This window comes from Podarcis bocagei (assembly GCF_964188305.1).
Source record: "Podarcis bocagei genome assembly, chromosome: 17".
In the NCBI taxonomy this organism is placed as follows: domain Eukaryota; kingdom Metazoa; phylum Chordata; class Lepidosauria; order Squamata; family Lacertidae; genus Podarcis; species Podarcis bocagei.
This window is the reverse complement of record NC_138143.1, coordinates 21,432,811-21,457,564: the sequence shown is the minus strand read 5'-3', so window position 1 is coordinate 21,457,564 and position 24,754 is coordinate 21,432,811. Positions and strand designations below refer to the sequence as shown.

General features: G+C 40.6%; 2 protein-coding genes across 2 annotated transcripts in view; one reads left to right on the top strand and one right to left on the bottom strand.

Annotated features, from left to right (window-relative positions):
* The window catches only part of GLDC (glycine decarboxylase), a 37,763-nt gene extending 29,147 nt beyond the window's left edge, over nt 1-8,616 (top strand). The window contains exons 19-25 of the mRNA XM_081176237.1: nt 324-436; nt 886-1,027; nt 2,635-2,746; nt 5,031-5,126; nt 5,631-5,803; nt 6,268-6,348; nt 7,728-8,616. Coding sequence (XP_081032363.1) covers nt 324-436; nt 886-1,027; nt 2,635-2,746; nt 5,031-5,126; nt 5,631-5,803; nt 6,268-6,348; nt 7,728-7,871 — 861 coding nt within the window. The 3' untranslated portion in view covers nt 7,872-8,616. The remainder of the gene's footprint in view (nt 1-323; nt 437-885; nt 1,028-2,634; nt 2,747-5,030; nt 5,127-5,630; nt 5,804-6,267; nt 6,349-7,727) is intronic.
* The window catches only part of UHRF2 (ubiquitin like with PHD and ring finger domains 2), a 46,014-nt gene continuing 29,563 nt past the window's right edge, over nt 8,304-24,754 (bottom strand). Inside the window, exons 9-16 of the mRNA XM_081176341.1 lie at nt 24,270-24,374; nt 17,214-17,320; nt 15,760-15,922; nt 14,745-14,882; nt 14,023-14,146; nt 12,490-12,668; nt 12,106-12,204; nt 8,304-10,026 (exon numbers count right to left, since the gene is read on the bottom strand). Coding sequence (XP_081032467.1) covers nt 9,880-10,026; nt 12,106-12,204; nt 12,490-12,668; nt 14,023-14,146; nt 14,745-14,882; nt 15,760-15,922; nt 17,214-17,320; nt 24,270-24,374 — 1,062 coding nt within the window. The 3' untranslated portion in view covers nt 8,304-9,879. The remainder of the gene's footprint in view (nt 10,027-12,105; nt 12,205-12,489; nt 12,669-14,022; nt 14,147-14,744; nt 14,883-15,759; nt 15,923-17,213; nt 17,321-24,269; nt 24,375-24,754) is intronic.

The following is a 24,754-nucleotide window of genomic DNA, read 5'->3' as shown; positions in this document are numbered from 1 at the left end:
AATCTTGTTATTTTTAAAAAAATCAAGAATCTTGTCTCTGATCTTTCCGTAAAATCTAAAACTACATTTTACAAGTTTTGTTTTAGGTAAAAAAAATACTGAAATTTAGTTACAGCTTTAAATATACTTAAATATAAGGTAGAGCTATATGTTAATCTTTGTTTTGTTGATTTTTTTAGCAGCAGCAAACTTCTATTTTTAAAAGAATCTTAATTCTTTTCATCAGCAGACTTGATTCTGAAAAACGAAATAATCTCATTTGTTCATCCCTCTAATCCCTTCTCTTTCGCTTTTGAAACTTTGTGCTCTCCTTCCTTTGATAGGTTGGTCTGTGCCGTCCTGGAGACTATGGGTCAGATGTCTCTCATTTAAATCTCCACAAAACCTTCTGCATTCCTCATGGGGGAGGAGGACCTGGAATGGGACCGATTGGAGTGTACGTATCTGGCTCTCATAGCAAGAGAATTCCCCCCACTACTTTATATTAGTCCAGTGCTATAGATATGGAATGTGGCAGTACATAGCCTCACTAATGATGACTGTCTATGGATAGAAAGATGGAAAGCTTGATTCCTTATGAGCCTTTGATGTTTTATATAAGGATTATTTTGTTGATTTAAAGAACCTTTATTTTACGTTGGAACTATTGGTGGGATTACATTAAGTGGAACATTGCCACTGTATATTGGACTAACGTTAAGATGCCTTCATAAAAGTCTTAAGCTAGTTTTAACACGATCGTGATGGTGCAGTGGGAGAGAGTTTTATTTCTAAATTCTTTCTTCTTCTTCTTCTTCTTCTTCTTCTTCTTCTTCTTCTTCTTCTTCTTCTTTCTTCTTCTTCTTCTTCTTCTTCTTCTTCTTCTTCTTCTTGGTTCCATTTTAGGAAGAAGCATTTGGCTCCTTTCCTGCCCAGCCACCCTGTCATTGCATTGCAGCACGATAAGGATTCCAGCCCACTGGGAACCATCAGTGCTGCTCCTTGGGGGTCCAGTGCTATATTGCCTATTTCCTGGGCTTATATCAAGGTATAACTGGGACGCGGGTGGCGCTGTGGTCTAAACCACTGAGCCTCTCGGGCTTGCCGATCAGAAGGTCGGCAGTTTGAATCCCCACGACGGGGTGAGCTCTTGTTGCTCTGTCCCAGCTCCTGCCAACCTAGCAGTTTGAAAGCACGCCAGTGGAAGCAAATAAATAGGTAGTGCTGCATTGAACGGCGTTTCCATGCGCTCTGGTTTCCGTCATGGTGTCCTGTTGCACCAGGAGCGGTTTAGTCCTGCTGGCCACATGACCCTGAAAGCTGTCTGTGGACAAACGCCAGCTCCCTCAGCCTGAAAGTGAGATGAGTGCCGCAACCCCATAGTCGCCTTTGACTGGACTTAACTGTCCAAGGGTCCTTTACCTTTTTAACCTATAAAGGTATACTTTGAAACACGGGACAAGGGACTATCCATGGTGCTGAAAATAAAGACCATGGGATCTGGATGACTCTGCAGATTAGCTTAATTCTCTAAGAAGAGATTAGTGGAAGTGTTGGCCAAGTGGAAGGGCCTTTTCACACCCTCTCTGCTTCCCACTGCAGCTCCCCGTGAAGTTTCTCCAGGGGTTGCTACTCCATGACACAGAACATGGTGCAAGGAAAGGATCAGAGAGGGGAGGATCAGGGGTGCATTATGCACACGGAGCACCCCTCATGCAAGGTGCTCTACCTGATTTTCATTGGTTTTTTTGTTCCATTGCAGCTCCCTGCACCACACTCCTCATACTGTTCTGGAAGGTTTCCTGCTTCTCCAGAGTGGCGTTTTGGGGGCTGCAGGGGGTGATATTTTAGAGGATAGGTTGGGAAAGGTCCATTGCATAAGCAACCTCTCGTTTGTGAGACTCTAGATTCAAGCCAATGCATTTATTTCCCCAGCTCATCGGACCCTGGGAACTTCACAGTGGGAATGAGGGTGTGCTAATCATGTTTGGCTAGCAACAGTTTCAGAGTTGCCCATTTATGTTCATTCTGGAAATAACCTGTGCTAGGAGAGGAGCCCAAGTTAAAGGATAGAGCAAATGCTTTGATGCAGAAGGTCCCAGAAAGAGTACCTTGCTGGAAGTACCAACTGGAAGAATCGGGTGATGGGGAAGAGAGCTGCAGGAGAGTTGCTGCAGGTCAGGCTAGACAATCTTAGGCTAGAGGGACCCATGGCCTGCACTGGGAGAAGGTAGCTTCATATGCCTTTTCAGAACTGATTGGGATAGTTTATGAACCAATTGGATTAGCTCCGTTGGTTAGAGCATGGTGCTGATAATGCCAAGGTTGCAGGTTTGATCCCCATAAGGGACAGCAGCATATTCCTGCATTGCAGGGAGTTGGACTTGGTGATCCTTAGGGTCCCTTCTATGAAACCATTTTATCCCGATGGTACTTAGCACTGCCAGGCATCAGTACCACACTGCTGACACGGGCAAATAGTTTTTGTCAAGATTGATTCATTCCCGTATATCTTTCATATATAGCTGTATGGATAATGGCAGAGGCACCCTTTATTTTTCTAGAATCTGATACATCTGAGGAAGTGTGCATAGCAGGCTCAGTGAATAATTGCTTAACCTACATGTTCTTATTGTTGGCTCTTTGTCCCTTCAGATGATGGGAGGAAAAGGTCTCAAGCATGCATCAGAGATTGCAATATTAAATGCTAACTACATGGCAAAGAGACTAGAGAAGCACTACAAAGTCCTTTTTAAGGGAGCCAGAGGCAAGTATTTCAGCCTAACATGAAGTCGTCCATAGTCCCAGGAGACAGTGGTGCACACCAAAAATGAGGAGTGGAGGGTTATTGGTTTGCTTTGTTTTTGTTTTCATTATGTATTTTGTTTTTTTATTTGTATTTTTATGCCCTGAGATCTTTGGATGAATGGCGGCATACAAAATAAATTTAAACCACAGTTTGACCAGGAGGCAAAATAGTGTTGCAAAAGTAACTTTTCTCTTTGGGAAAATCCATCCATACAAATAAGGTGAATAATCCCAGTGTGCAGACTAATTAATCCATAACACAGAAAGTGCAATAAAAATAGGAAACCCCGAAAGCAGGTGCATAAGCAAGCCAATATATGAATAAACGGCGTAGTCAAAATAGGATGTTTGTTAACCAATGCATTTCAGACCCTGCTGGTCTTTCAAAGAAATGTAAAAATAATAATAAAAATATGGACTGGTCTATCAAATATAAATCTCAAAATAAACAAGGCGTACAAAGCTATTAGACTTAAAAAAGAGAGTTGATAATTGATTGTATTTCTCTGAAGAAGGATCAGTTGGGTCCAAAATGTGTTGGATTAGCAAGCATCCTTTTTTTTTGCTACTCTGATGGGTCTTTGCTCCTGCTTTCAAACTGATCCATGGCAACAGTGGAGACCACCCCCTCCCTCCAGTTGAAAGAATTGCATAATTCTGTCCCTTCATTTCAGGAAAGATCCGTCCAGCAGGGTAGCTGATCATATTGGCGCTTACACAACCTTGTGCTGTACTAAGCTTTTGTGTTACTGCCTCTCCGTCCTTTCCATTGTCACTGGCCTTGTTTGAAGGTCATGATGAACTGTTTTATCATTATGTAGAGAGCCTGGACAAGTCTCAGGCTCATGTACTCCTTCCCTACTCCCTTCCTGCAGAGTGACCACAAGGAATTTGGAAGCAAAATCATCTGATCTCCTTCAGCACACATGGGGGCGGGGGCGAGCAGGAAGCTCGATACGCTGAAAGCTTGTGAATATAACTACAAACAAATGTTTATTTGGGGAGGTTGCTGGATTAGTCTGTTGCAACAAGAACAACCAAGTCTTATGGTGCCTTAAAGGCTGACAATTATGGGACGGTCTTTTGTGAATGAGAGTCCGCTACATCAAATGTGTGGAGCATGAACCTTGGTTGTTAAGTGTAATAAAGGCTGTCGTTCAACAGCAGTGAAATGCAAAACTATTGTTTTGAGTTGTTGCAACTAATCTTATGCAAAATAGCCATCATTGCATCTAAACCAGGCTGGGGAGTCATCCTGTTGCACCCACCATCCCAGCCTCCTGACAAAGAGTATTGGCCCACTAGCAGTCTAAATAATATGGGCTGAAAGGCGTTTGTGGATGAATTCATCCTCCTAAGAGGATATTCTCCAAAGCTGTAGAAGCAGCTGTGGACTGGTCTGCTTCTCCTCAATAATATTTGTCCGGACAAATTGTTAGAGCTGTGTCGTGTTCTCTCTCTCACACTGCACTGTGCTTTAATCAGGGGTGCTTTTTCCCTGTCAAGGATCAAATTCAGTCAGGGCAATCTGTTGGAGAGGGCACATGCCAGCAGTGGGTGTAGCTAAAAATGACGTGTTCTGGATTAACTACCGTATTTTTCACTCCATAAGACGCACCAGACCACAAGACGCACCTAGTTTTTGGAGGAGGAAAACAAGAAAAAATATATTCTGAATCTCAGAAGCCAGAACAGCAAGAGGGATCGCTGCGCAGTGAAAGCAGCAATTCCTCTTGCTGTTCTGGCTTCTGGGATAGTTGCGCAGCCTGCATTCACTCCATAAGACGCACACACATTTCCCCTTACTTTTTAGGAGGGAAAAAGTGAGTTATAGAGCAAAAAATACGGTAATTCAGAATTTTTAAACCCCCCACTCTGCTTCAGTTTTCAGTTCAGAATTCCCAGTCTGATGCTCAAAGGTAACCCCCACTGGGTACTCTCAATCAGACGGCATTTATTTTCTGGGGTGCCACAGAGCACTATTTGATATCCAGCACTACTAAGTGTCTGTAGGAAGCTGTGGGGGGTGGTCATTATGGGATGTGGAGCAAACTGTCATCAGTATGCTGGTGACACACAGCGGTTCCTTCAAAAGAAACTTATTTTAAACCCTGGCAAGACAAAGAGCTTGGAAGTTGATGCACAGGAATAACGCACCTGAGCTATGGATACTGAAAGCTACTTTGTGGTCACATTTTATTTTTCTACAAATATAAATCTTAGAATAAAATTTTCATACGCAGGTTATGTAGCTCATGAATTTATTTTGGACACCCGACCTTTCAAGAAGACAGCAAATATTGACGCTGTGGATGTCGCTAAACGGCTTCAGGATTATGGTGAGTTGTCAAATGGGCAACGTTCCCTCCCTTCTTTTATCACAATTAAAATGTAGAATCGAATCCTGTGGTGGTAAGAATTATGGAAGCTGTTTAACCAGCTCATCCAGCACCATGTGGGCTCCTGCCATCAGGCAAAATTGAGAGCCACTTGTTTTTTACCATTTACCCTGCCATTGGACATGTCTGAATTCTCTCCTGGTTTGGTGGGGAGTCAGGCGATCGGGAGAACATGATTATGGATGTCCACAAATTTGACATTTGGGTCTATGCAACTGCTACAAGCTGAGAATACATAAGGAGAGAGACGACTGTGCTTCAAATAACTGGTGTCCCCCCCCCCCCAGTTGGTCAGTAACTGGGCTTTGTAAATGGCCTTGCTCTATGTAGCGATGAAGAATATGCAATACCAAAGAGTGTTCCTTGAACTCTGAAAACATGTTGTTTAGACTTTGCTTAGGGTCCTGGAAAGGTAGTACAATAAAAGAATGTTGTGTTTGCTAGGATTCCACGCTCCAACAATGTCCTGGCCAGTGGCAGGTACTCTGATGATTGAACCAACAGAGTCTGAAGACAAGGCAGAGCTAGACAGATTTTGTGATGCAATGATCAACATCCGACAAGAAATTGCTGATATAGAGGAAGGAAGAATGGATTCTCGAGTTAACCCATTAAAGGTGAGAGCAGGGTGGGTTTAATTATTTGTAGCAGTTGCTCTTCATCAAGATTGTTTTGAAGTAAATTGTCTACGACTGATGCTGTAGTCCCCAGGACTCTGCTGTTTAGCACAGAAAAAGGCAAAAAGCCAGGATTTATTCCATTTCTAGCTGTTGTATCTCTTGGTATAGGCCCTGTACTCCTCCTATTGCAATATATTTTAGGCATGTGGCTCCGCTTGATTTTTAACAGCATTTACTAGAAAACCTCAGATTCACTGTTCCCCTTTCAGAGAGCTAGTCTTGGTCACACCTTATTGAAACCAATAGGACTCAGATTTGTTGGTTTTTGTTGGTTATTGATTTCAGTGGAACTTAGCAGATCTTTCTCTTAGCTGAGGCCATTGCTACTGTTTGGGTATTTATATTATTACTCAATTGAATTATATTATTTTGTATATTTTAACTTACATTTATTGACTTAGATGTCACCACATACCTTGACCTGCATTGCTGCTCCTAACTGGGACCGTCCTTACTCCAGAGAAGTAGCTGTTTTTCCATTGGTAAGTAATGAGTTAACATGGGAAGCTTTCCTCATTCTCATTTGAGCAGCCAGTTTTATTAGACAGCATTACTACTGGAAAACATTAGGAACCTTGCAAGCCAACCTTAAAAAGAAAGGTACATCAGATTTGCCAAAAAGAGATGGCATTAAGGCAAGGATTAAGCTGCCTCTTCCTGCTATAGCCTTTGTAATTATCAGCCGTCTCAGCTGATGCTGCTTTGAAAGAAGTCCTGTAAGTTACAGTATTTTTCGCTCTATAAGACGCACCAGACCACAAGACGCACCTAGTTTTTGGAGGAGGAAAACAAGAAAAAATATATTCTGAATCTCAGAAGCCAGAACAGCAAGAGGAATCGCTGTGCGGTGAAAGCAGCAATTCCTCTTGCTGTTCTGGCTTCTGTGATAGCTGCGCAGCCTGCATTCGCTCCATAAGACGCACACACATTTCCCCTTACTTTTTAGGAGGGAAAAAGTGAGTCTTATAGAGCAAAAAATACGGTAAATGCAAAGGCAGCTTGGAGCCAGAAACGTTATTGCCTAACTGGAATTTGGTGGGGATAACATAAGTAAGTTAAAACAGAGTGGCTCATAACATTCTGACAAAAAAAACCATACAAAGACAAGATAAAGTGTAAAGACCTTGAACTATTGGTTGTTTATGGCTCATGTTATGAAAGAACCCTGAACTTATGTGGCAGTTAGTGGATAACCACCTCACATTTTATAATGCTTAAATTATTCTGAGGGATCTTTCCATTGGTCCCAGAAAGAAATCATTCCTTACAGCAGACAGCAGAACCCTGATCCCAAACACATTAGTTATGTTGAATTCACAAAGTGTATCCTTTGTCACTTCTGCCATTTGGCAAACTCCTTTTGAAACTTGGGGGCATCAAAACAGTTTGAGATACTCCACGGGGCTAAAATTAGCAACTGACTCACAATTCCTTTCATGAGCCGAAACTAATTTCACCCGACTTCTAAAACTTTGAAGGGTAAACCTGTGCACTTCAACTCCTATACAGTGGTACCTCGGGTTAAGAACTTAATTTGTTCTGGAGGTCCATTCTTAACCTGAAGCACCACTTTAGCTAATGGGGCCTTCTGATGCCGCCGGAGCACGATTTCTCTTCTCATCCTCAAGCAAAGTTCTTAACCCGAGGTACTACTTCCGGGTTAGCAGAGTCTGTAAGCTGAAGTGTTTGTAACCCGAAGCATTTGTAATCTGAGGTACCACTGTAGTACCTAATGAAGCTGGCTATTGTCTCTTGTACATGCTGCAGTATGCCCGTTACTCTTTAATGTACCATAGAATACTGTCTGCTTAATTGTCGGTAATTTAAAAATTACCTACTGGATATGTTTCTCCCACTTTAGCCATTTGTAAGACCTGAAAATAAATTCTGGCCCACAATTGCTCGAATCGACGACATCTACGGAGATCAACATCTGGTTTGTACCTGCCCGCCGATGGAAGTCTACGAGTCTCCTTTTGCTGAACAGAAGAGAGCATCATCTTAGGGTCAGTCTCCCATCGCCTTACCCTGTTCCTTTTTAGGTGACCAGGCTCGACCTCCCTTGCTACACTTCAGGAAGAATGGGCTCTTCTGCCCAGTGAACCATTTTTTTTATACGCTCTATATTTTTGTAATCTCCATTCTGTTGATTAAATTTCTGTGCAGCTATGTAAATAAACTTTAGCTGGAAACAAACTGACTTGATGCAGTGCCTCAGTTTCCACAGCAGTTCATGCTGAAGTGGCCTTGATTTAACACTCTTTGATCAATTCAGGACCAAGGCTGCTTTCCTCTGTTGAGGAGCACTAAACATAGAACGGTATGTGTAAAAATAGAACCCTTGTTTTTGTTAAACTGGGCCCTGACAATACTTCTGTGATAGAGAGCAATCCCAGTTTATTTTGAATAACGCCTATACTGTGGGATTGGGGGGGGGGGGCTCAGGCTGTTTGGTGGCTAAAATTATAGTCGTCATTCACTTTGTATGAACTGAAAGACAGAGACCACAGTATGCTGAAACAAAGGAAAGTAAGCTCCTCTGTACCTCACTTTGTATTAGATTGTGGCTATATACTTTTGTAGTTTGTATTAATTAAATTTATATATTGCTTCTAGTGTTGATAATGTCATTTAAGGAACTCGTTTTTTCTTTTTTTAAACTCCCTGTGGTAGCATTCCAATAAAATCTAGAAGTTGTAATAGCTTTTGAAACCTGATTTCAAAGTCTGATTAAAAACAAGATTTTCTGAGTGTGTGTGGTATTTTGTTATGTGCTTTTGTGAACTATTTATAGTGTATTCTATGCTTGCATGAACTGGAAGGGGTGCTTCTACAAGGCATTGTGTTCTGCCCAAGATACCAGGTAAGGATTGAGATGGCTTTGTGCCAACAAACAAAAAAATGCAGAAGGCCAATTTCTCCACAAAACTAAGGTCTTTTAAAAATGTTTTGTGTAATATAGCTTTCTAATGCAAATTGCCCAAAGATATTAAACCTGAGACCAAACACCTTGTTATCAAACGTTTTCAAATATACATTCAGCCATCTTCCAGGAAACACTGTCTTATGGCTGCAAAATACAAACTAACACTTTATGAATCATAAAATATTTAATAAGGTATATTGGGGAAGAGGAATATACTGTATATAAAATTTCAGATCACAATATGAAGCGATTTGAGCCCTCTCCAAGCTAGCACTGCTCTCAATGCTGTGTAAGATGTATTGCCACTGATACAAGACCTACTAAAAGCATACAGTTTTACCTAATACAAAAGTGGCTTGTTTCATATGAAATAGTTTTTACACAACTAGAGTGTTTTGAATACCCTCTTTAAGTGCAAAAAACACAAATCACTTTACATTAACAGCAACAATGCATTCATATTGTTCTCAGTCATTAGTAGTCAACTTGCATAAGATACAAGAGCACAATGACGCTCACAAAAATAGACTAAAAGCCTGTTCTTGCAAAAGAAATTAAGAAAAACAGCATAATGGCAGAAAATGCACACGCACAAAAAGATTATGCACACCACAGAATTTGATGTTCTGTAACTAAAAACTGGCTTAAGTGCTGTTTTCTTGTTGTAAAATCAAACTGCATGGACCAGGCAAACTAATATTCAGGAGGCAGTGTGTAGCTGAACTTCATCTGACACGCTCTTAAAATTCCCCACAATTTGTTTTCCTCCATCTGAGGTAGTTACAAAAAACAATCTGAAGCATCCGCTGTTGTGGCCATTCAGAGCCAAGGCTTGTATTCTCCCCCCCCCCCTTGTTGTCATCTGTCCAAAACTACCTTCAGTGTTGAAAGTCAGCTGAGAATGTGAAGTTCTCGCTACACAAAAAAGATTGCAAAATGGGAAAGAAGGTTGAGTTAGCCGCTCCACAATGTGACAGTCGTATGAACTGCGCTCAAGCCAGCTGGTCCACATTTGAATTTTCCTGGTTTCTTCTCTTTGTACAGTCTGTAAGTCATTAAGAGAAGTATACTGAGAACTGAACTCGTATCATCGTCCTTTGCTGTAACCAGGGAAGAACTGGTCAAGTAGTGTCTGCAGTATTTTGTTGGGAACCATGGTGTAGCCCTTTCCAAGGTCGTGTCGGCAAGCAGGGCAGGTGAAGACTTCAGCTCTAAAGGAGCGCTGTAAACAGCTCTATGTTACAGAACGATAAGGAATATGTTTAGGACACAAATTAAAATACGGTTCACAAGAAAATGAAATATCAGCTAAATGCCAAAAATAGACCTCTGGGCTTTCTGTGTTTACAGAAAGCCTTTTCCTGAGATTACATTACATAAATTGACAAAAACAAAAGGGCTACAGGAATATGCTAAATAAATATACCAGTTATGTTATGAGGGATTGGTACTGTGCTATTTTTCTGCATAAAGGTAGTCCATTATTTTTCTAGCAGTAGTCTGTCATATGTTATTAATGAATTCTGTTTAAACATTTGCAAAGTCAGTAGCACTACTGTATGTTGAGCCCTAATTTGTTGTGCAGCCTGGTCCAGACAGAATAGTCGATCAGTTTTATGCAACCAAGGAGAGTATCGGAAGTATTCACTTGGAAGTTTTTAAACTAACCATAGTTCCCTGTGCCGTCATACACAAAAGTGTGTTGTGCAAAGAACGGTCTAGATCACAACCTTCAGTAAAACTAAACTAACTTGTACACAAATGCTGGTGAATGGCTCTACAGTTGTTACAGGCAAACTATGTTCTCTCATGATTTTTTAAAAAGACAACAAGTACTTTCTAAACAGCCAGAAGCTATGGCACATGGAATAATATTCCTAGGTGCCCTATCCTTGGCAGATAAAAATCTTGGCTACTACAAGCACTCAAATACCAGGTGCTCAGTAGTGGTCTTTTTGCAAATGTTTAACAATGAAAGCTAGGTTACTGAATGAGGTCAGGATGTGGAATTGTGTGGTCTCCCCGCCTTCCCATAATGTGTGAAAATTCTCTTTCACCTGCTTTGGGGCTTAGTGTTTGTTGCATTCATCCTTTACCAGTCCTGCTTAAAATGAATCCCAGCACTCTCCTAAACTCACTTTGGCAGCCCTAATTAACAATGGAGTTTTAACATTAGTTTAGGCCAGGCATAGGCAAACTCAGCCCTCCAGATGTTTTGGGACTACAACTCCCATCATCCCTGACCACTGGTCCTATTAGCTAGGGATGATGGGAGTTGTAGTCCCAAAACATCTGGAGGGCCGAGTTTGCCTCTGCCTGGTTTAGGCACACACCTGGATGAGAAGGAGAACTAGTGCATCAGGAGACAGGGAACAGATACTGGGAGTACATTTCCCTTACGCACTGGTTCATTGGGAAGTGTGATCTGGGCCTGTTTACATATACAATTGTTTTATATTTGTTTTCATTATATTGTGAAATCACTTTGAGAAGTGAAATTGGAAGCAATTCATAAATGATGTTGGTGGTTTTGTCATCTTCCCATAGAGCTCAAAGATGAGGGAAATGTTGGATCAAAAAGGCACTTCTCTTTGTTCCTTTTAGCATTCTATAGTTTAAACGGATTTTGTGAATGTGACCCCTACCAACATTTAAGAGTTGTTTATATGCTCCCCAAAAAACCAAGTCAAAATTATGAACATTAGGACAAATATTACAAGGCACAATTCTGCCAAAGTTATCTTGATTTCAATGGAAGAGATAAGAATGTGCTTAAATCTCTGCCCATGGGGACTCTGAAATAGATCCAGCCTATGTACGGGAAAAGTAACCGATATCCTTTACATACTTCGTTCAGTCAAAATGAAAAATAACTCATCTCGTTTTTAGTTGCAATGTAAAACTGTGCCAGCTCAGGGGTGGGCAGACTTCAGGCTTGTGTGGTCTACTTTGCCCTCCTTTCTCCAAGCTACCACTTTTCAGGGCTGCAGCTGGTGAACTTGGAAATTATAAGTTTCTTAGTCCAGGAATTTGTTTTCTGTATCCCAACCCCCAATATTACTTCAGTAGCCAATATGCAGAAAAAAGTTGCTGCTACTGTTAAAGAGCCGGGAGTCAGAAGTCATTGATGATCTAATGCTAATTACTCAAGGATCTACCAGTACACCCCAATCTACTTTCTGCCAACCCCTGGTCTTGTACCTCTTTCAAGGAAGGAACAGAGTGAGTTCAAAATGCTGGTGACTTGCTTTCCAATAGAACCAGGACCAATGGTTCCAAGATCAAGAGGAAACATCACTATGGTACTACTTACTTTACAGACATTGTGGAGGCACTCTGTGGTCACCGGTTGGTATACCAGCTCCTGGCAGCAGACACACATAAAGGATTGTTCCAGTTTCTTCAAAAAGTTCTATAGCAAGATAAGAGAAAAATAAGTTACACTGACAATGAAATTCTAGGCTGCATGCATCAAGCAAATCCTTCATCTTAGTTGTTTAAAATAAATCACCTCTTCATAAAAAGGTCTTATTCCTGTAAAGTAACTCCCACATTCTACAAAGAGCAGAATGTTATGTGGTTAAACTAAGCACAAACATACCTTCTACTTCAATAAATGTGTTATACATATTGATCCCTTCTTGTCACTGCAAGAAAGGTTAAAATGCAGAATGTGAGTTACTCTAAGAAAACATACTGGTCCTTCCTTAAGAGAAGCGAGAACTTCATCCCACAGCTTCTGGTTCGGTGAATCTTCTTGAATCAACCACTGCTGTTGCTGAGTGAGCTGGAAAGCTTCTCCTTTGCCGCCGTCTCCTTTCCCTCCATCTTCCATCTTCATAACTTTGGCCACATTTGTAGGTTCCTCAATTCCTTCTGAAAAATAATGAAAAAGCATTATAATCCTGGGGTGGCCTAGTGAGGAAATGATAAAAATTCTTCCCATTCAGCTGTATTCTGGAAAATGCAATGATATATATATGTCTATCAAAGCAAACTAGATTTATTTTAGACTGTACAATGTTCACTTTATTTTTTTCTTCAGCTTCATATTTGGCACCTACATTCTGGCAAAATAACTACCCTATTCCCCCCCCCCACAATGTACTTTTTCTGAGGCCAAACTCAAGCAGGTCCCAGTAAGACAAATTTTGGCTGCTATGAACCATTGTGTTAGGCAGTGAACACCGGCTGTGTCCCAATTTGAAGTCAATGTGTCTGAAAGATGGGGCTGTAGCAAGCAGCTTTTCTTTCAGAGGCTGCGTGGTTTCATGTGGGACTGCTTTCAGGTGCACCACATAAAAACCAAAACGAGACTACAGCATTCCCTGTCACACAAACATAGATCATAGACCCATAGGAACCCAGGTGTGCATCCTTATGATGCCAAAATGGTACCCTCCACACAAAAGACGGAGGCATCTGCAGGTTTGGGGGAGCCCCAGGTTCTATAGGGGGGAAATCTTCAGAAAAAACTCTGAATGCCTACATAGTCCAACAAGGAATGGGTCTTCTCAGAGGGAACAGAATGCTGACTGATTATTTGAAGGCAGTGGGGAGAGAGACAGAAAATCAGCTGGAGTATTATGGAGAGGGAGTGGCTGTCTGGGAACCTAACAGTAGAACACTACAACATTTTTTTCCAGCTTCTAGCTTTTATTATTATTAATTCGATTTATACACCGCCCTTCATATCTCAGGGTGGTTCATAGACTAAAATACAAGATAAAAACACAAGTAAATAATTAAAACAAAACAGCAAAACAAGAACACAACACCCTTGCCACAGACACATTTAAAAGGCTGTAGGATAATCAGCCAAAGGCCTGACGGAAGAGGAATGTTTTTCCTGGCACCTAAAAATATATAATGAAGGTGCCAGGCAAACATCCCAAGGGGAGAGCATTCCACAAATGGGGAGCCACCACAGAGAAGGCCCTTTCTCATGTTGCAACCCTCTGGATCCTTTTCTGGCAAATTTATGTTTCGGAAGTTGACCTGGTGTTCCATCTAGTGTTAACTTGCAGCATGAGATGTTCAGACTGCTGACATGACCATTCCTGAATGCCTTCTTTCTCTGAACAGAGCTCAACCACCTCCTTGGCTCACCAATAAATTGATGCCAATGAAGTAGATGGGGGAACAAGCAATGATGCTTGGCCACTAAGCCCTTACTCCTTTGAAAACAGAGAGCCTAGTAAGTTAATTCCCCTTCCTCCTGCTACCATACCATCATCAATCAGTCTTTTCTGATTTCCATTGCTCTGTTCTGTTGGCTCCTGTTTCGTAGGTTGCTTTTTTACTTTATCCTTCTTTTCTTTACTCGCCATAGCTTCCAAATAGCCTTCTGGGTACTGCAAAAGAAGAGCATCAGGTCTGAAAAGTATCTTAAACAGCATTCACATTAAAACAACAATGTCCAGAATGACATCCTTTTTAAAACCAAACTAACTTAAAATTAGGGCACAGAACATAAGGAGCAGGCACCTGCGCAAATGACTCACAAAAAAAGATCTGTCACAAGGGCATAAGCTGGACCTTGCTCTTTGATTCCTACCCTGGGACAAAAAACAGACTGATAGACCTCTGGGCTGTAGCTAACTCTTTTGCTTTTGACTCTCATTATGGGAATGGCATTTCTTAAATTTTATCAACCTGTCTAGGAATCCAAATGTGAACAAATGATATGAACATGACTACACACTTGATCACATGCAATATGAAATAAGGTATGGGCCTATTTTAGGCTTCTAAAACCTGTTCAATAAAGATTAGAGAGGAAAGTATAAATCATCTTGTTTTAACTAGCTGCCTTAACATCTTCAAAGATGATCTTAATCAAGCCTGGCTCCCGGAGATTTTCAGCAGAGTTTGGAGCTTCTCTGACATAGATGTTGGAACAGTTATGTTTCAATAAAACTTTTTAGAACTACGGTAACTTGACGTTCTAACCTGTAAACTCAAGCCCAATTTCTTTGACCTTTCCATTCCTTCTGAAGTCCATGGGGCAGGTTCAGCATCATCTCTTCTCAGAAGATAGCGCCAAACTAAGAATCCACATTTTCCAATTTCAGGCCAGTATTTCACCACCTAAATGATAAACGTTCCTATCACTGTTATGTTTTATCTTCCACAGTCTGAAGGCCTGTCCAATTAAATCCCTCCACTCCCCCCATTTATTATAATAAGTTTAATAAATTTCACCTCTATGTACTCATCAGTTTTAAGATAAAATGGTGCTTTCTGAAAATGCAAGTTGATGCATAATCTGCACTATCCTGTATGAGACTTCCTGAGACAGCAATGGAGTTGTAAAGATAAAACATGCCTAATGTGCAAAAACAGCTTAACTGCTGTATGTGCCGTGAGCCAATAAGAGGACAAATTTTTCAGGAAGATTTCCTGACTCCCTAGAGAGGCTTTCCAGGGAATACAAGGAGGTGCAGAAGTAGAGGCAGGGGGAAGAGACAGGAAAGCCAGTTGTGTTGATGTTTAGTCGTCTTAGTTGTGTTCAACTCTCCATGACCCCGTCAACCAGAGCATAGCTTGGAAACTCCCACTTTCTTCTCAAAGCTTCTCCTTTTTTATGTCCATGGAGTTTTCTTGGCAAAATACTGGAGTGGTTTGCCAGTTCCTTCTCCAGGTGGATCACATTTAGTCTAAACTCTCAGCTATGGCCTGTCCGGTGGCCCTGCACAGCATAGTTCATAGCTTCTTGAGGTTATTCAAGCCCCTTCACCACTACAGTTACAACATAAAGCACGCAACAGGCTGAATGGTAATGTTTGCAACGAATTTCTTTACTGGTTACTTCCTAATATACGAATCAAGTCCCGGATGTACACCACATACAATCCTTAAGCAAGGTAGTGTTCCATGAAGGAGCAACCCAAGATAATTTCCCCTAAAACACAAAATGCTTTGCTCTTTTTAAATGCAAGAAACGTTACATTAGGAAAATACGCACTTTATAAATGCCATCGTATCTGTTGCCTTCTTCAGGGGCATATTTGCTGATCCTTCGGCCCTTTGAGCTACGAACCACTCGGACTGGCTTGCCAGCCCTCCAGTTTTTAGACTCGGCTCCATTTTTATCATCCAGGGGGGCATCACAATTTAGCGCCAGTGCCCTGAAAATAAAAACAAAAAAAAGAGATATAATTCTTCCTCAAATATTAAGAGCACAAGCAAATATCTTACTCAGCTATGTGAATTTAATTTTCCATGGTAGGCAGAAGATAAAGCGTTTTATTCAACCTGAAGTTAAGAATTATTGATATAATGCCGACACAACAGGATTTCCCCCTGCATGCACCTGGGGGGTTTGGGGTGTGTGCAAAATAGATACAAGGGACACCCCAGGGTGAGAACATTCCATTGCACAAGAAAAAAAATTGTGCTGATGGAACTGCTTAATGCTACACTGAATATAATCCAAAAGCAGATACAAGTAACATACACAGATTAAGTTAAATTACCCTCTAAGGCAGGGGTTGTCAACCTGGTCCCTACCGCCCACTAGTGGGTGTTTCAGGATTCTAGGTGGGCGGTAGGGGGTTCAACGGCACAAGTAGACTCCTCCTTCCATCGGGCACTGGTGGGCGGTAAGGAAATTTTACCATCAAGAAAGATGCATTAGTGGTGGTAGGTATAAAACGGTTGACTACCCCTGCTCTAAGGCATAACAAAACGTTCCCATGCAAACCAAATACTTTCCCATGTAAATTTCATTATTATTAGTCAATGAACATTTAAATAAAATTTAGAATCTGCTTGCTCCCATCACTGCTTGCTCCCAAGTAAATATGCTTAGGATTTGATTTTGATTTGTTTTAGTATTTATACGCCACTTTGTCAACAATAAAGCTGAGCTCATAGTGGCTCACAAATGTAACTAAGAATTAAAAAGTAACATTTAAACCAACAAAGCCATATTAAAATAGCATACAGGAGGTGAGCATTTTGTGCGTGCTCAATTGACGCACGACCATGGGTCCTTTTTGGACCCGGAAGAGGGCAAAATGGGGGTGGAACAGAATGGGGCATAACAGGGTGGCTTTATGAGTGCTCCGTTGATGCAAACGAGGACCAGAAATGCAACCCCTGCACCAAATTGGGAGTTGCCTGTATTAGTAAAGAAAAATAAAGAAGCAATTAATGCAATCCAATTTAAAAAAGATGGAGGCATCTGTCTGTCTCAAAAAACAACGGAGTGCATTTCTGGGGGTGAAGTCAAACCACTGGAGAATCACAGAATATCTAGATTAATAATAATCAAATTTCAGCAAATAAACAGGTTCACTGGAGTGTATATTCTAGAGAAAAAAATTTGTATGAATAGTTCATGACAACATTCAGAGCATAGTTGCGGTAGAGTCAGATTATTTTCTCCTTTTAATGTAAGAATGTGGCACAGCTTACCTGTTCATGTGTGTCAAAGTTTGATCAAATGAATGTTCTCCAATCCTTTTATTGCCGGACAGATCTCTTCCACCGCTCCCAGTGTAAGTAAATTCATCACCTCGATCCTATATGAGATTAATTACTCTTTAAAATGTCAGGACTGCAAAAACTCAAATATACTAGTAGAAAATTAATTGTGTTAACAAAGTTAACAATTGCCTCGCATATAAAAACAGGTCAGCGCTTGATCTACTGATGCCACCGATTTTTAGGTCATATCTTTATCAGTATATGAGTATGGGAAGTATACATATATATTACAACACATAAGAATACTGGCTGCTATAAACAACTTTTTAGTAGCACAGATTTAAGTTTGTTTGTCTGGAAAAGAGGTTGATGAGGTACACAGATGAGGAGATTGTTCTCCATAAAGTGTTTTCCCCAACCCAAAGTTAGAGTCTGTCAATGATTTTATTGTTCTAAAAAGGATTCTTCAATTATGATACATTGTAAGACAGTTTAGCACATTCATCTGTCTTCGCCAACCTGGCTCTTGCTGGGCTTGATGGGAATTGTAGCGCAATACATCTGGAGGGAACTAAGTTGGCAAATGCTGCCTTCTATCATCTCCTCTCCAAAACAGAAATCAACAGATCACAAGGGTCTGTTGGACTCACTCTGAATGATGTTTGGCAAGTTATTCTGACATACCCTGTTCAACTACAGTCGTACCTTGGAAGCCAAACACCTTGGCACTCATACGTTTTGGCTCCCGAACACCGCTAACCCAGAAGTGAGTATTCTGGTTTACCAACGTTCTTTGGAACCCAAACGTCTGGCGCGGCTTCCACAGCTCCTGATTGGCTGCAGGAGCTTCCTGCAGCCAATTGGAAGCTGCGTCATTGTTTCCAAACGTTTTGGAAGTGGAACAGACTTGTACTCCCTCAATGGTTTGCTACCTTTCCTCAGACATTTTAAGGAATCTGTAACCACATAAGGTAATAATATCCCATTGGTGTTTCTCCGCTGGGGAGGAAGACAATTTTCAGACATTCTTTCCCTGCCCCCATAGCTCTCCAATCTGCTCTCAGGGGTCGCTCAACCCTCCAGATCAGATTTTGGAGAAGGGGGAATTACTGAAAATAGTCTCCTTCCCCATTCCTCTGAAGGATGCCTATCAGTGGAAGACCCCCTAATGGATACCACACATAAACTTTGGGGGGGGGGCGGATCTAAGCACAAGACAAATTCGTTCAGCAACTGGGATGAATACAGCAGTTTGCTAAGTATTAATGAGCTAAACAAAGTTGCTATCAATTGTTCAGGAAAAAATGTAATTTTTCATGTATAAAGAGGATTCCCACATTCTCCTGGTAAAAGCATACACTAACAAAATACTAAGGTTTTCTCTCACCACAATACAATAACTGCAAATGAGCTGGAACAAACCTACTGCAACAGAATTTCAAGTATACTCTATTAACATCACAAAAATTTTGGAAACTGAAAAGCAAAGCAAGGGAGGAGGATCTATCTTTTCCTTTTTTCTTGAGTTGTCAAGAATGTGAGCATGCAAAACAGACTATAAAAATTATTAAAGAAAGGTTGAAATGTGTTGGCTAATACAATTTTAAAATGCAGTCACCAGCAAGAAAGTAAGTCAGGCTGTGAGTGGACCTCCTGACCCTTTTGTGCCCCCCAAATTGGGCTGATTTGCCCTGTGCCACCCTGGAAGCAACACATCCACCCCAAAGCAATTCCTATGTGGATATAAAGTTAGAACAGGGTTTTTAAAAGGTCAGGGGATGAGTGCACAGGATCGCATCTTTAAGGGGACAGAACTGGAAGGAGAGGCCTGCCGGTGACAGGAAAAGCAAGACCTGGCAAGGGCACCCCTGCCATATACCTTCTCTAGCAAAGATGCCTCCTTTTCACAGTGCTGTGGCCTCCTTCTTGTTGATGCCTGTCTCTCCTTCCTGCCTGACCCTCTACCCCTCAACCTGACCTATAGAGATCAGGAGCTGAATCCATTGCAGCAACCTACATCTTTAGTTCACATCTTATGAACTAAAAAATGATTAATGAATTATGAAGCATACATGAATGATTTATAATGTTTTATAAGCAATCAATAAGAGCATTAAGGGCTATTAATTATTATTATGCTACTAGATACATCAATTTAATCCACCTCATAATGAAGATGAAGTGGAACGATAACAGATCACTAGAGAAAGGTGAGAAACTTAGCTGAGGAAGGGATTTTTCAAGTGCAATCTTAGGCTTGTCTACTCAGAAGAAAGTCATCTTGAGTTCAAGGGGACTCAGTTTCATCTTTAATATTTGTTGCATATTCATTTGTCTGTGCCACATTCATTCATCCTTTCATTCACATATGGTATTTGTTTGTGGGTGTGTTACAGTATTCACAGCAGACCCAGCAAATTCAAGGTACTTAAGTTACCCCAATTGACTTCATAATTTTTAACAGACCTATTCTAAGTATGGAAGACAGGAGTGCCTGGCGTGCTCTGGTCCATGGGGTCACGAAGAGTCGGACACGACTAAACGACATTCTAAGTATGACATAGCTGATCATCACCCATATAGGTTTGGTCTTCTAAGGCTACTTTACTTATCTAAGAGTAAGTCCTACTGAACTCAACAGGACTTTTTCTGAGTAGAAATACGAAGAACACTACAAAACCCATTTATCATATTATCATAAGATAAAGTCTGCAAGTTTAACAAATTTCCAAGTACTTACAAATTCCTATAACAGGCCATAGTAAAGTAAGGGGAAAAGAGAGAGGATAGAAATAATATTTAAGACCAATATAGATGCAATGCTAGCATGGCCATGTACTTGTGCTTAAGGGTGGAGATGAAACCACAGAATTGACCAAGCAGCCCCTTCTCTCACATGCAAATTCCCTTTGATCTCTCTTTCCTTGGTTTAGGATTATGGGTGTTGCCTGGCTAATGTTAACCTATCTGTGCTTGGAATCTAACTTCAGAACCTACTGCAGGGAAGGAGAACTTGTGAAGTAGGAGAAGAGGATTCCGAGAAAGGGGATTTCAACCTCTTAAACTTAGTTAATAGTGCTGGTTCTACTATGCCGGTATAAGTCCAAGTGAAAAAGATTATTCCACAATTAATCATCTTTAGGTTTCTACCATCTTTTCCTGAGGCACTGCCAAGATCTACTGTTCACTCAACCAAATCAGGTCACTTGTCAGATACAGAAACGATACAGGACTGCAACTCTGGCACAGAAGTTTTTGGATCACAAATATGTATTTGGCAAACCTGACTTATAGGCAGTGTAGTGAAAAGGGAGGCTTAAACACTTCTATAATAAAATCTAACTGTAAGATAAAAATATCAGTGCACAAAAGTGTACATAATTTGAGTGGTACTTTAGCCCATTGAGCTTCTCAAACACATCACTTGCTAATCCATCATCATCATCACCAAGAAAAAAGAAAAAAAAAGAAAAGTCAACAGACTCAGAAGTCATGGTATGCTACCAAGCTATGCTTATGCTGCTAGCTTTGTTAGGATATTAGGACCACATGCCTTGACCTTCGCAGTTCTTTCCAGTGATGATAATTTATCAGCACCAAGTAAGCTCTCATGGGATTTCTTCAACCAAACGCCCTTGATATCTTATATATCACAGCAGTAAAAAGAACTGAATAAGTGTTTGGCAAAGAATACATAATATGATGCTACTGAGAAGGTTCATTTCATTTTCTTTACTAATGGCTCTTAAAAACAACTCTTAACACATTGCTTACTGCTTTATCGTTCACCTGAAGCATGCTTCAGAATTCCTCCTGATGGTACAGAGCTGAAGAAGAGGGTGTAAACATTACTCTGATTGTAGAAAACAGCTTATGCCTAAACAAACCATAGCTAGATTCATGAAATCAAAAAGAGACAAATATTGTTTCATCACACAGAACAGCTTGCAGCTTAATTTCCCAATATCTGCTTCCAGTGGCCTGGTTGCGGGGAACAGTAAACCATAGTTAAAAACAAACTATGGTTTAATGTGAATGGGTCCCCATGGCGTTCCACCCCTTTACTATGGTGCGGCAGACAGAATAAGCCAGTCTGGCTTGTTGTATCATCTGAAGGCAGGCTTGTGATTTGATGGTGGCAGAAGTGGAAGAACACTGCTAATTCACATAAAATAGTTTGTTTTAAGAGATACTATGCCACAAATATCTTACTCTTTACAGGTAAATATTGCTATTTATGTTTTTTAATCTGCAGCCTCCTAAACCTAATTCTCACTGAGGCGTCAATCTGTGTCTTGTTTGAAACATTTTATGTTTCTCTGTACAAAAAACTATCCACATGTAGATGGGTACCATATCAGGTAAAGTGATTTCTCGGATGCGCTAGTTTTCTACAGGTTTTTGTTTTTGTACAGAGCAACTTTAAATCATGTGAAACCCATCTTGGAGTCTGAAGTGGTATGAACCAGGCATAGGTTATCATCTCTGTCAGATTAGGCCTAAAAGGAATACTCTTCTGGATCACAGAATATTGGCAGGATGCAGTCAGCTTGCTGAAGCCAAGCAAGTCTGGTTCTGGACAATACCTGAATGGCAGACTGCCTCAGAAGGTGGTACAAGCACCACCTTGATTTCCATCTTGGAAGTAAGGCACAATATAGATGTAATAAATAAAACAATGCTGGGGGAAACCCGGATTGCCACCACAGGAAAAATGTAATATAATAAAAACATGGATATAAATGTCAGTAAGCTTCATCTGAAACAGAATACACTCCACATGCAACCTTTTTCCTAAGTGCATGTGTCATTTGTGTTACCAGATGCAACTGAGGCAAAATCACAATTTTCTATGGCTGAATTTTTGTAAAAAATAAATCCCAACATTATGAATAGCTAAACACTATATGGTAGCAAACATTAAATCAAAGTGTATGTTGTTGTAGGAGAGAAGGGTCAACAATTTCAATGGAGTTTGAGTCTAACTATCTGTGCTTGGAATCTGCTAGTGAAATACTAAAATAATTCTAAAGCAAAGAGACCCTCATTCTGAAGATTCTAAAGAACAGCATCTGTATTTTTGGCCTGAGCATTATGGAAAGAAACCTGAGCTGAGCCAGTATTTGCAGCTTTGATCTTCACATGTGTAGGCTCAGGAAGACATCAATGGACATTGCTTCCCAGTAGATTCTGAAGTTTTACTATTAGGAGGAGACCCTCTGGGAAACTAAACGAACCTGCTGGACCTGGACCTGAGTGTGGATAGCACAGCTGAAATGGAACCTAGCTGTGGGCAGCCTAAGGAAGGTACCATTCACCTTTGGTTGGTCTGCTCTGCACATAAAAAGCAAACCTAGAGTGAGAGAATAGGATCCACTGTTTCCAGGATCTCTTCTCACTGTTAGAAGTTTGTGAGTGAGCTGTGTTTCTTTGCACCCTGGGTGAGAACCCCGAGGCTGGGAGGGAAACTGTATCCAAAGGAAAATAAACTGATATTGAGATAGATTAGTAACTATGCATTAATGTAATAAATTTTATATGTATGTAACTGTGTATTTTGGTAATATTTTGTTTTAAGTTGTCTGTTGTTGCTTCGGGTTTTTTGTACTCTGCTTAGAGATTTTTTTTAATAGATTAAGCAATATAGTAATTAAAAAATCAGATCAAAACAAAAAAATACACAAATAATTAAAACACACAATTAATGGCGGAGTTTGGATATGAATTCTGTGAGTTGTTTATGGCTGCAGCTCATATGCTAGTTGGTAAACTGTGGAAGAAATGGAATGTGACCTTGTACCATCCAGATAAACACTGCAAAGAACTGAATAATGGAAGATAGTAATGAACTCTCCCAGCACACCAGGTCTGGAACAACAATGTACATGAAGGACTACACCCGTGAAATGGATTACTTAATGAAGGTGCTGTTTGTATGGTGGAAAAATGGCCAGCTGGAAGAATGGTTTAACGGCAAGTGAAGGACGTCAACTGGGCTTTAGAAAAGAAATGATGCGCCTATGCGAGGATGATGGTCTTATGTTCGGAACCAGAGCGGGAAACTTTATTTTAAGAAACTGTATTAAATTAATTTGGTTTGATTTGTAATAATTTGGAAAGTTAATACAAAATAATTTTGGGGGGGAACTTTCATTTCTGATGAGGTCCCAAAAATAGGTAGCTTTTAGAAGTAAAACCCTCTATTTTGAAAACATGTTTATTTATTTTTTCAATTTACATCCCACTCTTTGTTGCAAGATGCAATGGCAGATTGTATCAAACATATGATGTTGAATTATCAGTGAATTTGCACTATACAAATCATTATGACTATTTTACTAAAGAAGACTGAACAAAAAGGCTGTTTTTCAGCTGCCACGAGAAGCTATACACTGTTGGCATCAGTCTAAGTAACCCACATACTTATTTTCCATTTGGAACCACCAGCATGGCCTTTCCAGCAGATCATCTTGGGCAGAGGCATTTCCGTACATAAACAAGTCCCAAACTGTTTAGGGCTTTTATAGGTAAAAAAATGATACACTTAATCTGACTTGCTGGCAAATAGCCTTGAAATAAAGGCTGCCTATTTGATGCAAGTATAGACCTGCTCCTGCAGAATCCTGTAGGGGAGAAGGTGGGGTGAATTTTAGATGCCGAGAAAGGGAAACAAAGGAATGAAGCAAGTCATTTGAGCACATAATTCCTAAATAACTGTTGCCAATGACTGCTTTGAGCCCTTCTTCTGTCCCCCAAGACTAGGTTACGGGTGGGGGAGAGAGAAGGATTTGAGTGTTTCTCCTTTCATCCCCCCACCCAACCAATTAGGCTTCCAAGATGCTCACAAACTGGGTCTCTACTAACACATATATAAATGATAGACAAGTAGGTACATACACAACCAGAAATACACCTATTTTAAAATGTTTGTTGCAATATTACAAGTGCCGTTAAATATTGTCAAGGTTTCTCTAGATATGGTATTTAATAAAGAAATTAAATCAACTCTCAGTGCACATAAACAAATCTGGATATAAAACTTACTACTTCATCTTCAAATCCTCCAGCCAGCACAAGGGAATAAGCTCCATCATTACTCCGTCCATGAATTCCACCAACATGAGGTCTATGAACACCTGCTTCACTCACCTTGGTGATAAAACAAGTGAAAGTAGTTTGAAACAAGTTCTTACAGTGATGGAACAATGTAGTTTGCATTCACCTTTGAACTGTGGCTTTCCATAACAGATAAGCCGCTTTTGTAAATACAGTGGTGCCTCGCAAGACAAAATTAATCCGTTCCGCGAGTCTCTTCGTCTTGCGGGTTTTTCGTCTTGTGAAGCACGGCTATTAGCGGCTTAGCGGCTATTAACGGCTTAGCGGCTTTAAGAAAAAGGAAACAAACTGGCAAGACGTTTCGTCTTGCGAAGCAAGCCCATAGGGAAATTCGTCTTGCGGAACGACTCAAAAAACGGAAAACTCTTTTGTCTTGCGCGTTTTTTGTCTTGTGAGGCATTCGTCTTGCGAGG